This window comes from Protopterus annectens, chromosome 8.part1 (genome assembly GCF_019279795.1).
Source record: "Protopterus annectens isolate FY-2018-M chromosome 8.part1, PAN1.0, whole genome shotgun sequence".
NCBI classification, from domain to species: Eukaryota; Metazoa; Chordata; order Ceratodontiformes; family Protopteridae; genus Protopterus; species Protopterus annectens.
The window spans coordinates 255878331-255894143 of record NC_056742.1 but is presented as its reverse complement, the minus strand read 5'-3'; the positions used below and the strand labels follow the sequence as shown (position 1 = coordinate 255894143).

General features: G+C 38.2%; 1 protein-coding gene across 1 annotated transcript in view; it reads right to left on the bottom strand.

The window, feature by feature from the left end:
• Positions 1–4964: 4964 nt before the first annotated feature.
• CPNE7 (copine 7) overlaps positions 4965–15813 on the bottom strand; it is a 2789522-nt gene continuing 2778673 nt past the window's right edge. Inside the window, exon 16 of the mRNA XM_044081847.1 lies at positions 4965–8004. Within this exon, the coding sequence (XP_043937782.1) occupies positions 7852–8004 (153 nt within the window). The 3' untranslated portion in view covers positions 4965–7851. The remainder of the gene's footprint in view (positions 8005–15813) is intronic.

Genomic DNA, 15813 nt, shown 5'->3' with positions numbered 1-15813 from the left:
GACTACATGAAAAGAGACATTGAGGAGCTCTCTGATTATGTAGCCCAGGCAGGTATGACCCTGACCTTGAGCAGTATCCTACCTTCACCAAGAATGATGCCACAATACAGAGATAAGATGATCAGCTTTAACAATTGGCTTAAACACTGGTGTCATTCAAAGGGGATCCAGTGTCTGTCTGCCTGGGATGACATGCTGGACAAGCCACGCTGCTTCGCAAGGGACGGCTTGCACCTGTCACCCCTGGGATTCTGGATATTGGCAAAGGCTCTTGCCACCCCCATAGTGCCTTTTTTAGGCAAGGCTCAAATTCTAAACCTACCACCCTAGAACACAAAAAAGGAAAAAAACTAAGGGTAATGCTGCTCAATGCCAGAAGTCTAAATCTCAAAATGCACGCACTCGAGGCCCTTCTCAGTATGGAGAACATCGATGTCTGTGCTTTGACAGAAACCTGGTTCAAGGCTCCTGAGAGCACCCCAGTGCTATCAGGTTTTACCTCATATCATGCGTTCCGGCCCCAAAATCCAGACAATACCAAGAAAGGAGGGGGGGTATCCATATTCATCAAGGACACCCACACCTCAAGACTGGTGGCAACGCACGATGCATTGGAGACCATCCAGGTGCAATTAACCATAGGCAAGACTGCTCTGCAAATTGTAGCATGTTACAGGCCACCCTCACAAACTCAGGAACCTCACATGGCCTTCCTGAAAACACTAGAGGGGATAAATGTATCACCAAACACCATCATACTAGGTGACTTTAATTACCCTAATATAGACTGGGAACACTACTCAAGCCCAAACACCCTAGCCCAAAAGTTCCTGGAATTCATAAACTCAAATGCCATGGAACAACTAGTCACCATCCCCACAAGAGGAGATAACATACTTGATCTCATCATCACGAACATGGGAGCACAATGTTCAACACCGGAGGTGTACCGCTCACTGGTGAGATCAGACCAGAAACTAATCTCGCTGGAGGTCCTCATCCCACCCCACCTGAAATAAAAAGACCACAGTAAAGAACTTCTCAAAAGCCGACTTCACACTTCTAAAGACTAGTGTGGTCTCCTTTAAGGCCGCTGAAAGGTCGGAAAACAGTACTCAAGCCTCTGAATCACTTACAAATGCCTTCTACCAGCACCTGCAGGACTGCATGGATAAGGCAATCCCAAGCAAAACAAAGACTCTTTGTACCAAAGGCAAGCGTCCAGTCTGGTGGACCCCAGCCATAAACAAACTCTACAACAAAAGGAGGAAGCTACTACAAGATAGAGCAAAATCCTTAAAAGGTAAGACACCCTTGATCACTATAAGTAAAAAACTAAGAGCTCTCATAAAATCATCCAAAGCAAATTTCGAGAGAAAAATAGCTAAAGACTCAAAAGACAATCATAAGGCCTTCTTTAGCTATGTTAGAAACCTGGGAGGAAACTCCCAGATATGCTCAGAGCTAGTTCAAAATGATGTGAAGATTACTGATCCTACAGACATTGCCAACATACTGGCTGACAGGTTCAGTGCAAACTTCTCCCCCCCAAAAGGAGAGATATCTATACCAAACGATTGCAGCCCCCCAAACATCTCCAGCCCCCAAGTGAGAACTCCCCTCTCCAAAGCAAAAAACACAGCATCCATGGGACCTGATGGTGTCCCCGGCTGTGTGCTCCATGAACTCAATGAGGAATTAAACCCACAGCTAGGACAGCTGTTTAATCAAAGACTTACCTCTGGATACGTACCCAGGGAGTGGTGCACTGCAACTGTGGTACCACTTCACAAAGGCCGTGCCTCCACCGGCCCTGGAAATTACCGCCCATTAGCGTGACAAGCCTTATCTGCAAAGCCATGGAGAGGATCATAATGGACCTCATAAATAAAGACATAGGGAATTTGCAGACTTTGGATCCAACCCAGTTTGGCTTTGTCAAAGGCAGATCATGCCTTTTAAACTTGGTTGACTTTTGAAACAGTCACCAAAGCCATTGATGAGGAAAGGCAGTCCATACAGCCTACCTCGATCTGGCTAAGGCCTTCGATACAATACCCCACTCGGGTATCATTGAAAAACTCATCAGCTTAAATGTCAACCCATACATCACAAGATGGGTTGCAAACTGGCTGAGTGACAGAACCCACAGGGTCAGAGTTGCTGGCGCCATGTCAGACTCAAAGCCTGTCACAAGTGGTGTCCCACAGGGCTCAGTCCTGGGCCCACTCTTGTTTGGCATCTACTTTTCCGAAGTACAAGCAAACACAGGAGGGTTATGGCTGACAAAGTTTGCAGATGACTGCAAACTGGGCGCCATAGTAGAAAACACATCTGACACAGATATCCTTCAGAAGGGTCTCACAGAAACGGATAACTGGTGCCAGAGCCACGGCCTAAAGTTAAATGCCAAAAATGCATAGTCATACCCTTCGGGAAAAACAAGGTTACCCTAGCTACCAAATAGGTGGCAATCCACTGAGCACAGAAGAAGTTATCAGGGACCTGGGGACCCAGGTTGATAGTAGTCTGTCATTCGACACCCATGTAGCTAAAGTAGTTAGGAAGACCTTCTACATTGCCCACCTTATCATGAAGGGATTCTCATCTAGATCAAGGGAGGTCATAGTCTCCCTTTACTCATCACTCATCAGACCAATGATTGAGTACAATGCCCCATTCGGAATGTATCTGACCCGACACTTGCAGCAGCTGGAGAGGCCACAAAGTTCCTCACCAAAAGGATAAAGGGTCTCAAAATCTGTCCTATGCTGCCCGACTGAAAGAACTCCAGCTCTATTCAGTCGCCACCGCTTGCTCAGAGGTGACCTTTGCCTAACATACAAGGCCATGTCAAACCCAGATTTGATGAATATGCTTCACCTCAAAAATCTAGATCCATCAGAGCCACAAGGGCGGAGACTTAAACCTTGACACGGCTATTAATAGGACGTGCTGGAGGGATAGATTCATCACCCAAAGACTCCCTATGCTGTGGAACAAAATCCCGGTACATGTGAGGCAGAGCACCTCGCTGGCCTTGTTCAAGAGAAATCTTGACCAATGGATGGGAGATCGCAGATATACCCCAGGGATTACCTCAGTGTCACTGCTCGACAGAGGCACAGCAAAATAATGGGTATAGTTCCCCATACTAAAGGGGTGGCGTAAGCCACAAAATGATGGGCTAGGCTTGTAAATGCCCTCGGGCAGATAGCCTAGTATGAACCTATGAACCTATGAACCTATGGTCTGAGAAGCGTACTGAAAGGTACGCGAAAGCGCTTACCTAATAAATTCTCAATTTTATTGTCGTGTTGAGTCCGAAGTTTTCTTTCTACCATTTACTTTTGCTTGCCTAACTAAGGATTCTATCGAAGTGGTGGTCTATTGTTTCTTATCATCAACTGTGATCTGTGTAACAGCACCTCCATATAACAGACAGAGACTTTTATTTCCCATTATGGCCTATTCCTTAGTATAATGATTTATGTCAAATAGGAACTAAATTGACATGCTATGGAAGCATCGACCCTCTTTTCCTATATGAAACTTCCAAAATTGAAAAAAAGATAAACCTGTAAAGAGCTACTGTAGTAAAAGGCTCAGTCATAACGTCATCTTCAGAGGTATGTAGCAGTTGCTACCCACCCCCCAAGACCTTTTCCGGCCAGGTTTCGGGTGAATTTCTTGCCACTCATTTCTCAAACACAAAACATATAGTTATGATTGAAGACTTGATCATAATGGTCTATGTTAAAAGTGTACGGTCAGCGTCAGTATTTGTAACTTTGCAATATATACAAGCATATGCACAAAAATAGTTTCATATACTGTTGATCTCTTCAGATAGAAAAGATTAGTGTTACTCTTGCAAGCACTAAGGGATACATACATGGAGGCCTTAACATACAAACCCTCTGTGCGATACTGAGAAATGAAATACATGATGATTATAAATTAATCAGTCTTGCAACTACAGGCTTTCATTTTTTGCCTGATGATTTGAAAAAGAAATGTAGATTAATAATTAAATAACAGATAATGTTGCAGTTTGCTAAGTAGTTCTGATATGATGACGTTTAATTGGTAATTGTTTTTCTAAGTAAATTGTATATTCAGATTATTGTCTAAAAAGTTACAGAGATTGTCTTTTCAGATGTTGAAGCTCGGCGCTGATACACTTGAACTTTAAATACTGAAAACAAAAAGAAGATGCAACCCCAACACGAACATTCAGAAACATGTTTGAAATTGTTCTTGCTATTTTACAAAGGTGGGAGCTCAGATTTTCTGGCATAAGGGCTCTGTACTCAGTTCTTAACTCATAACTTGTGCTAATACATTGAGTTACCACAAGTCACAGAAAACCATGTTAAATAGATGAATGACAAAATTATGATATTTGAATGACAGGGCCATAAAAATGTGCAAAAACTGTTTTACTGGACCTCTCAATAGTCAGATTTAATTAGGTTATATAGGAATCAATACACAAGTATTTCATCAGGACACATTTGGCAGCTACTTATCCATCATTTTCCTAACAGGGACAAACCACTTTCTGCTTATGTATCAGATGTTATGTTTTACTAACACTGAACTGACTATCCATATTATTAGATGCCATTTTCTTGTGATGCAAACTTGGTTATAATATTAAAATAAGCAGATATGACATATGAACTGTCGTCCACCATGCTGGTGGGTGTGAATGTCTTTACTCCATACAAACAAGTCAAATGTATAAGACACATTGATGTAAGTGAAATCTGGCTTCCCTCAATCATATTCTTGCCAGTTTATACACAATCACAAAAATGCAATTAATTAATAAGTACATTGAGATGTTACTGCAAGCTTCTTTTACTCACATTAGGGGTGTCACTGAACATTGTCATTACTCTGACCAAGTAAATTCAAATAAAAAAGTTAAATAAATTATTAAAAATCAACTAAATAAGTTAATGGTAATAGTTTGGTTTTAATACGTACAGTAGCTGTACATGGTCACAGACTGAGCAATATGAGGATATATAAAGCAAACTGCTAATACACAATTCTCATTCATCCTAGAAAACATCAATTGTTGAGTCTGAAAAAGGCATTTCTTAATGTAGAACTAATGAGCAGACCATTTTCAGATATTAACTTCTGGGTCTCTCGAGAATAAGCCTCTTCATTTGTGAAATGTAAGCATACACTGTAATCTGCTCACCAGGTAAACATCGACAGTCCTGATTATTTGTGATGTATTTTCAATAAAGATTAAGAAGATGTAAAACTAGGCACTGCCTCAAGGTTTAGTTCTAGGACCAACTTTATTTGCATTATTTGTGATAGACTTTCCAGTGAACATTGAAATATTGATTAGCAAGTTTTCCTAACAACTCAAAAATTGGGACATTTATAAGCTCAATAAAGAATCAAGCTAAATTACATGAATTTGGGGGTGCCTTATATTTGTAGTCATTGAAAAAGCAAATAGATTTTAATGCCAGGAAAGCAAAATTATTGCACTTTAGCAAAAGCAATCTCTGTTACCCGTATGCTATAATGCTATAAATAATTATATACTTGAAAGTGAGGAAGAGATTAAGGATTTGGGTATTATTGTATATAGGGGAGTTTTGTATGGGGATAATGCTCAAATGACTACTAGAAAGTGTTCCATAACTTGATATCTTACAAAGCATAACAAGTGGGAAGAAAATATCCTATTATCTGTCTTAAAGGCTGCAGTAAGACCTATAACTGAAAACAGCGTGGCTGCCTGTGTCAATAATTGTTCTCAGTAAAACAGGCAGGAAAATATCCAAAGATTTTGCTAGACAAATCATTAGAGTTAACCATCTCTGTTAAGACAACAATCTAAAAAGGTTGTCATTGTATTCAATTACATATAGACTGATAAGATATTTAATTCAAATGTATAAATGTGTGAATGCTGACAGCATGACATAAATACTAGCAATTGAATTTAGGGCACATGTTATTGAAACCAGAAACAATTTGTTTGTGAACTAATCTACTTATAATGGTACTATAGCGGAAGATCATTTCATGGAAAAAACTAGTAAACAATGGAGTAATTTGTCAATAGATGTTAGAAAAGCTGGAAGTCTAGAAGCAATTAAGGCTGCACTAGACCACAGGTTTTACAAATGTCTATATAACTTCTCTATTATTCTTGGCAAACTCTTGTAAAGCCTCCTAGGAGTCTTAGAGTGTGAACTGATGAACATTAAATACTGAACATTAAAAAGAAACAAATATATTGCACCTAATGTACTGTAAACAAGATAACATATTTTGAGATCAGCCAGAAAAGAAAAAAATACAGCGTAAATTCTTCCACAGAGATGCAAAGTGTCTACAAAAATTTACTCAAAGCACATCAAAGCAAAACTACAATTTTGATAGTTAGACCAGTTTGAATTAAATTTTACATAGGTCATCATCAGCTACCTGTCTGGTCAACCTAAGCTCTTTTTATGCATTCATGAAGCTGTATATTACATTAGACTCTACATCATAACATTGTGTAGAATTCCTCAGCATATCATTCAGCCCTCACAGCCAGTGTCTGTAAATTAGCAAGAGTGTTCACTATTTAACTCTTTATTACCCCTTCACCTGACCATGCACTTAACTGATTCCAAACTCTTGCAATGAGATTTGACGCATCCTCATGCAATTGCTTAGGTGGACTGAAACACATTTTTTGCATTTCTCAGCATTGGTAAGTAAGCCGTGAGGTTTTCTGCAATTGTCACCTCCCAGGTTTCACCTCTACATCAAATACAAAAATGTATCTTACAGTTTGTTTTATCTGTATGCCAAAGCTTGTGTCTCACTTGAGAATGTAAGATACTGATAGACACACAGATGTACATCAGCAGGGTATATAGGACATGGCCTCAGTGCCTCCAATAAAAGATGCAAAAAAACAAAAATGAAAAACAAAAAAGCAATTGAAAAATCACAAAATAATGGTAAAAGTGAGAGAACAGAGATAAACAACGTGAGTTTTATTATCCTGTTTATCTCTATTCTCTCGCTTTTACCCTTATTTTCTGATTCTTCCTTAAAAGATGGACACTTTAGAATATGTAAAATGATCAGAGAAAGACAAACCACTATGCAATACTCAGAACTGTAATGTCCCATAATTTCCTTAAAAATTACAAGTCACTTAAAGGCTTTGTGGAAACACAAAATAAACATACATCATAAATGCTTGGGTTGAGGAAAGTAAAATTTCTGTATTTCCATAAGCTTATCCTCTGGCCAGAGATTCAAATTTATACATCATTTGTGTTATCAATATGCAGTCCACTGATTTCTTCAAGATATTTCTCACTCGATTTCATATTGGTATTGTACTTTAGTATCTTAGTAATAATACTACTTCACAAACACTGTTTATAATACTGAACATGCTTTTAGGTAACCCATTTGACATAAAATGGTACCTCTACAAAAGTACCTTTGTCGATAACAATGCCCCTCCCTTTATTCCCATATGATAATCAAACTTTGTACTTTGATGAAAAAAAACAAACATTATTCAGGTTAACTTCCCTTATCTCCCATTTCATATATAAAACACAGCAAAACAGTGGTTCACATTCTAAAGTGCAGCAGGCTACAATGCTAGAAATAATAGTGAGGCTTTGTTTCAGAATTGGAAGAAGAGACTCCTGGAAGTTATGAATAACATTATCAATGGATCAATGGCTCATTTGGGTGGCAAGATGCGTTCAATGGAAGTGTGGAGTTCTACAGTCTGTGTAAAAATCATACATGGGTATTTTTCAGTCTTTTTGTATGAGTTATGAAATAAGGGTATCAGACAGGTGTGTTCCCTTGAGGAGAGTTAAGAGCTGAGTCAGGTGAGTCCATGATTGGACACTTTGGAGGGAAAGCTTTGTAGCTGTAGTATTCGACCACTTGCTTGGGAACTTCTGCCAGGACACATTTTGCTAATGCTGCAGGAGATGCCTAAAGGTAAAAGAAGAACAATGTAAATAAATCTTTAACTATGTAGCAAAAGCAAATAGTACTTTCATTGATAATCAACTTCTGATACATGAATTTTAAGTGCTGTAGGTATTGCATAACGATAACAGAAGAACAATGTAAAGAATGTCTGTAAATACACAACAGGAACAAAAATGCTAGGAATTCATAAAAGTCAGATTTTGATAAGCCATCATTGGCCATTTCATTCTGTGAACACTCTCTTTCAGAGCCTTATACTATCTTCAGCATAACCAGTCTAGTAAGTTTTTTTTTAAAATACCTTTTTATCTTCTGTATCACACACTATTTAATAAAGATGTTAACTGCCATGTAAATGTATTCTGTTAGAGACACTTTTAACTGATAAATCTGGCAAGTGCAGATCCTCCCTTGGATGTAGAGCCCTTCTATGCCCAGCCAGTCCAATCAGCCTACAGTTGGACCTGGTTCAGTAATTGAAATTCCATCACGTCTTTTGTGCCACTAACATTTCTTTGTGTTCACTGTGTTGTGCAATAGTTATTTTTTAAAGACAAGCAACATTTAAACAACTTTGAATTATTGGACTAACTTATTTGGTTCCACATTCATTACAAATAAATTGAACGTTTGGTGTCTAGGCTTCAGTGGTGTAATAGACATGGAATCCTTTAGTTACTTCTATGGAGTAGCTAGAATGTCGTTTCCTGTAAGATGCATTTGGAGCGTACAATCTCATTAACTCTAGACAAATAGTTGCTTCAAAATAAGCCACCCTTGCACAGTATTCATATTCTGTCTGGTTACTATGCATAACCATACCAATGGGCTTGTGTACTACACAAGGGACTGTGATTCACAAACTGATTACTCAGTATAGTGCGATGTCAAGTTTTTCAATGCTGCATGTAAATGTGGCATTCTATGGGCATGGTGCATATAAATTCTGACATTGTGTGTCATGGAAGCCTACCTATCTTTAGAAGTTGCATTGTATGGTGATTTATAAATGGCCATACCATGCAACACCTGAATAGAATAGAGCAGACCAGGCAGGCTCAGTGCAACTGCTGTCTACACCCACTGCTATTAACAGCATATCTGCACTGTGTCAAGGTCAACAAAATTCAGTATTTATACATTAATATAGTGGTAGGTAGTTCAAGAAACAAAAATCACTTTTTCCAGAGAACATCTATGAGCAGTAAATGTCTATACCCAGATATATCATTTATACTAGTCAGCAACTTTAACACAGAGTAATTTAGGTTTATATGTTACCCTCAATACTTTCAGATCTTGTCTCCTTGTTTCATAAGGTTAGCTCTATGAATAGACTTCTCCCCTCATTTTAGTGCTTAAATCCAGTGATAATTAAATATCTGGAGTCTAAAAATTAATTCTGTCTGTATGGGTAAAAATTAGTGAGTTTAACATGAGTTGAGATCAAACTACTACTGATTTCAGAGATGTCCTAAAAGGCATCATCACGCATGTGAGGAGGAGAGGGTAGCCTCCACTATTATGAGCTGGGAATTGCTGGTTGAAGGTTTATTGTGTCTGTTACTCTAAGTGTCTTTGTTCTTGTTTATGCACTTGGGCCCCAAGCCAGTTATTTTAATTTAGGTAGGACTGTGGTCTACAGTGTTATGGCAAGAGAGTATAGCCTACTGAGCTGAGAATTGCTGGTGTAAGTCTTATTGTATTGGGTAGAGGGAGAGCTTGTTTAAACTTTTCTGTGCCTGGAGCATTTGGCAACATTTAGTGACCACACTACTTGAGAATAATGTTTCTGTGCTGAATACATACACTTTTTGACCTTTTTTAGAGTATTTAGTTAGAATTGCTGCTCTCTGCACAGTGGTGCCTAGCAGTGATCTGCATACTCACTGATACCTTGCAGCATAATTCCCCTTGTAATCTGTGTAGACATTGTTTCCTTGCATTGTAAGTTTCCCTTAAAATACCTTTATTGTCTAGACAGATTGTTTTAACAACTAGAGCATTTAATTTGCACATATCTGAGCATTGCTTATCATTTTCCTTGTCTTATTGACCTATTTAATATTTAAATTTCCCGCACTCCTTCCTAGTGTATCAGTAGCCATGGATATACACTTCCTGGTTCTCTCTGTGGCCAGTCTGGCTAAGATAGGTATTCTGAGACATTGTAGCAATTGCCTCATGTACAACAATAACCCACTTATTCTTAAAACAGATAAAGTATGTCAGAGGTGTAAATACACTTTAATGCTGGAGGCAAAACTCTCGTGCAAACAAAAGTAATCATACAGAGGTTGTCAATGACACTTGCAACATGCGTACCGCTCAGTGTAAAGACCCTACACATAAAACTACTTATGTTGAGGAATTTACAGGTAACCTTCCTAAAGCAGTAAGACCTCCTGCACAGGACATAAACACTCTGTTAAAACACCAGCCACAACTACACTTAGTAACATTGTGTCCAGTGCCTCTACTACTAAGCCATTAAGACACCAATGTCCCCCCTCATCAGACTGAGTAAGAAGAGAGTCACGGTTAGCTACCTTTCTGGGGTTAGGATCTGAGTGGAAAGATGATAAGGGTCAAAATGGAGAGATGATAATGGTACAAATAGAGAGATGATAAGGGTCCAAATGGAGAGATGATAAGGGTCCAAATGGAGAAATCATGAGGTTAGGAATGGAGAGATGATAAGGGTCAAAATGGAGAGATGATAAGGGTCCATATGGAGAGATTAGAAGAGTCCAAATGGAAAGATGATGAAGGTCTGAATGGAGAGATGATAAGGGTCTGAATGGAGAGATGATAAGGGTCTAAATGGAGAGATGATGAGGTTCTGAATGGAGAGATGATAAGGGTCCAAAGGGAGAGATGATAAGGGTCAAAATGGAGAGATGATAAGGGTCTGAATGGAGAGATGATAAGGGTCTGAACAGAGAGATGATAAGGGTCCAAATGGAGAGATGATAAGGGTCCAAATGGAGAGATGACGAGGTTCTGAATGGAGAGATGAAAAATAAATAAGCAAAGGAGAGTAGTATTGTTTGAATTGAATTCATCCTCAAGTCTTGGAGAGTACCTTCATCAGGTGAACCCTGTTTTTCACAAAAATCTCATAAAGATGACACTGGTATATATATATATATATATATATAAAGAGAGAGAGAGAGAGAGAGACTGTATTTTATATATCATATATCATGGATAGAAGTAGGTTCAAAATAAAAAAAGATAAGTGGGTGCACAAGACCCAGGATAAAATAGTGCCCAAGCCTGGTAGGTGAACTGGTGCCAGGACTGGAAAAAATGATAGTGTAGAATCTGCAAGATGCAGAAACATTCCTACAATAGGGCTAGGCCTGGTGCAGGGGGAGGATAGCCCCCTGGTTGTAGAATGAAGTAGTAGTGCACAAAAATAACAAAAAACAATAGGTCAAAAATAGTCATAAAGATGATAGAGTGGATTATTGAGAATAATAAAAAAATTATCAATTGTTACTATTATGCAAGAAGCCCAGAATTTCCAGACAGAAAATATACAAAAAGATTAGGAGAGAAATTAGAGGAAAGAAAAATTGTCAGAAGCTTCAAATAAAAATTTGCATTCATTAATACAACAGATTTATTAAAAACATTTTATAGGCCAATAAACCTTGGGCCTTTTGAAAAAAGAAGGGACTGTGGAAGTGCAAAAATATAAAAAACAAAATCTAAAGATTTTTGAAAGATATAAAAAAGAAATATGGACAGGGGAAAGAAAGAGAGATCTGATATGGTGCAATATTTATGTAAAGGAGAAAACCAAATTAATTAATACAAAAAAAGCAGCCCCAAAGATATTCAAACAGAAATACAGACAAATACATCCACATACAGAAAATGTTCATGATACAAAAATAAGAAAACGAAGAGGAAAAGTAGAAAAGAGGATAAGTAATGGAACATTTAGAGATACGAAAGCTGAGGTTATGGATTATCTGCAAAGGGAAGGGTTTAGTGTAGAAAATCTAACTCTGATAACATCACGGCAGGATAGAGTAATGGATCCCCAAATTAAGGAGAAATCAGATGCGTGGAAAACATCTCATCAGTTGCCACATGAAGATACTTTGTAGGCTTTCATAGGAAACCAGCACAAAAGTTCAGCTGGAGTTGCACAGCAAGGGAAGGAACAGGAAATTGTTGCAACTCTGACACAGTCAATGTTGTAGAGTAACAGGGCAGTGAGTTCCCACATGAAAAAGCAATGGATGATGCAGGATGCAATTGCAGAGAATATGGCAAAGGAAGATGCTCTAGAACTTTCTATTGAATGTCCACAGGAAATGGCGAATAAAGAATGTACACTCAGTTTAGAAGAAAATGATCTAAGAGAAGAGTTGCTTGATTTAATAGAAATGGACATACATATTAAGATCAATTAAAGAAATTGACTACAGACATTCAATAAAACCCACAAAGTTAGAAGTCTGACAACACAAATGATTACAGTAATTAGGAGTGTTGACAGAGATTTATGCAATATGACAGAATTAAATAGGATCTATTACTATGCAGCTAAATTAATAACAGATAATGTCGTACTACAAAAACAGAGGGCAGGAAGTGAAAGGAAGGGGAGAAATCAAATGCCATCATGGAAGTATCACATAGAAAAAAACTATAACACAATTAAAACAAAAAGTGTCACTGTTAGAAGAGTATAGAAGAGGGGACAGACCAACAAAAATACTCAAAAAGACAGACATGATAAAAGCAATGCACAACATCAGAACATATCAGGATGTACTGTGCATTATCGCGAATAATAAACTGAAAATATCAGCACTTGCAGGAAAAATGTAGAAAACATGCAGATAAATATAAAGGAACAGTGCAAAATAAGCAATTTCTTGATGACCCAAAAAGTATTACAGAGAATTGGGAAACAAGGCAAAAGGAATTGAAACACCACAGAAAAAAGAAGAGATAGATACATTTTGGAGAAATATCTATGAAGATCCTGTGAAACATAACAAAGATGCTGAATGGATAGAAAAAGTAAAAGAAAGAATAAGAAGTTCAAATGTAAAGGATATGACATGGGATGAAGAAACTGACAGAGAGATTGAAACAAAGTCAAGAAAAGCACCTAACTGGAAATTTATATGCGCATCCCACACATACACCAACCTGGTTAAAAACAGGAAAAAAAATACTCTTACTTAAGAGTGACCCTACAAGCTATCCTAAAAACTATTCACCAATAACTTGCCTTCCAAAGATGTACAAAATATACACCGGAATTGATACTGACAGAGTTTATAGTCAATTAGAAGAAAACTCAATCATGGCAATAGAACAAATGGATAACAAAAGAAAGTCATATGGAACAAAGGATCATTTGTTGTTAACTAAAGTCATAATGGAGAACTGTAAAAAGGGAAAGAATATAAGTATGGCAGGGATAGATTACAAAGAAGCATTTGACAGTATTCCACATTCATGGAAAAAAGAACATTTAAAAATGTATAAACTACAGCCTACATTGATTGATTACATTACAGTGACCATGAAATAGTGGCAAACCACTTTGCAGTTTATCCTGGACAAATTATTATTCCAGGGATAAAAATTCAAAGGGGGAATTCCAAGGTGACTCTTTGTCACCAGTGCTCTTTTGTCTTGCCCTAAACCCATTAAGCTCGCTACTTAACAGATTAGGTCATGGCTACAATTTGGCTCCCAGAAAACAACCAAGTGTAAATACTTCTCATCTTCTATTTGTAGATGACTTAAACAGCATCATTCATCAGAAGAGGAACTGAAAGGAGAACTGCAAGTGGTCAAAATATTTTCAGATGATATAAGAGTGTCATTTGGTCTTGTTAAATGTGCAAAAGCAACCATTAAAGTAGGAAAGCTACAGCACCAAGAAAACAACAGCCTGGGACAGTAATGTGATATAAAAGAACTTGAGCAAAAGGGAGTGTATAAATATTTGGGAATTGATGAAGGATCAACAATAAAACATGAACAAATGTGAATAAAACTTAGTAAAGTCCAAGCTATAAACCAATTTGCTCTTCCTATACTAACTTATAGTTCTGGAGTGAATTACTGGCCCCAAAAGCTGTTGGATTGCTTGGACAGGAAAGCAAGAATTTGTCATGCTCATCAAATGATTTATAAAAATCAGTGTATACCAAGAGTATGTATTCCCCGTTCTGAAAGAGGTATAGGCTTCCTTGAAATTGATTACGTGTATATGCAATCATAGGACTGTACACATATCTGCACAACACCCCAACATAATGAATGTTTTGAAACATGAGGAGAACAATTCTAGCATGACTCCCCTGCTTAGTTTAGCAGAAGCATATTGGTGTCAAGAGGAAATGGAAATCAAACCAGACAAAGACAAAAATCAGTCAGCAATTGCATGTGCCAATAAGCAAATGAATATACATACATACATACATACTAAAAGCCCCCTGACCAATCTAAACAGGCAGCTAACAGGGTTAATTAACACTTCAAAGGGTAAATTTGAAGAAAAAATAGCTTTTCAGATGAAGGACAACCACAAAGGTTTCTACAACTATGTCCATGACCTCAGGGGAAATAAACAACAATGCTCAGACTGTTATTGGCATCACCCACACTGAACCAGAAGACATTGCCAAACTTTTAGCTGACAGGTCAAGCTCAAATTTCTCCTTCCATTCCCCCACAATATTCCAAAAGAAATGCCGCATACCACAATCTCACCAACCATTACTAGGGAACAGGCCTTCAATGCACTTTCCAAGGCCAAAAGCACTCACGGATGAGCCCAGATAACATCCCAGGATGCTTAATAAATAGCTTGAAACATGACCTCTCTGGTCCACTTACATCACTTTTCAACTGGAGCCTACAGTCAGGTTTTGTGTCTAAGGAATGGAAGATGGTTACAGCCACTCCTCTGCAAAAAGGATATCCAACCACTGATCCGGGTAACTTCAGGCCCATAAGTCTGACCAGCTTCATATGTAAAGCCATAGAAAGAATTATCCTGGACATGATAAATGAGGGCATAGTAATCCTGCAAAAGCTAGACCCATCACAGATCAGCTTTCTTAAAGGAAGGTCATGCTTATTAAATCTGATGGACTTTTTTGAAAAGGTCACAAAATGACTGGGTGAAGGCAAGACTGTGCACATAGCCTAACCTTGCCAAGGCTTTTGATACAATACCAAACTCATGCATTATAGATAAGCTCACTAATTTAGGTATAAACCCTTTTATCATCCCCTGGACAGTCAACGGTCTCACTGATAGCACTCAACAGGTCAAAATAGGTGAGGCCACCTCTGCTAACAGGCCAGTCACTAGTGGAGTCTCCCAGGGCTTGGTATTGGGCTTGCTCCTTTTTGGCATCTATTTCTCTGAAATGGAAGCAAATGCTGAAGGTTTATAGCTACGTTTGCAGATGATTGCAAGCTGGGGGTTATCACTGATTCCCTAGCATTCTTTCTGGAACAAGTTCCCCATGCATGTGAAGCAGAGTTCATCCCTATCCTTATTTAATCATAACTTCAACCAATGGATGGATAATTCGAAATTCACTCCTGGTCTGACTTCTATGTCTCCGATGGACAGAGGCAGTCAGTAAATCACTCCTATAAATCAAACCTGTTGGTCACATTTGGGTTACATGGTTATGGTTTTAAGGGCTCTAGTGCTTGTTTGCCTGAACACCTAGTAACCTATCAACCTATGAACCTAACAGTGAAAGACAGATTTCACACCTTATTGGTGGAGTAAAATACACATTTACT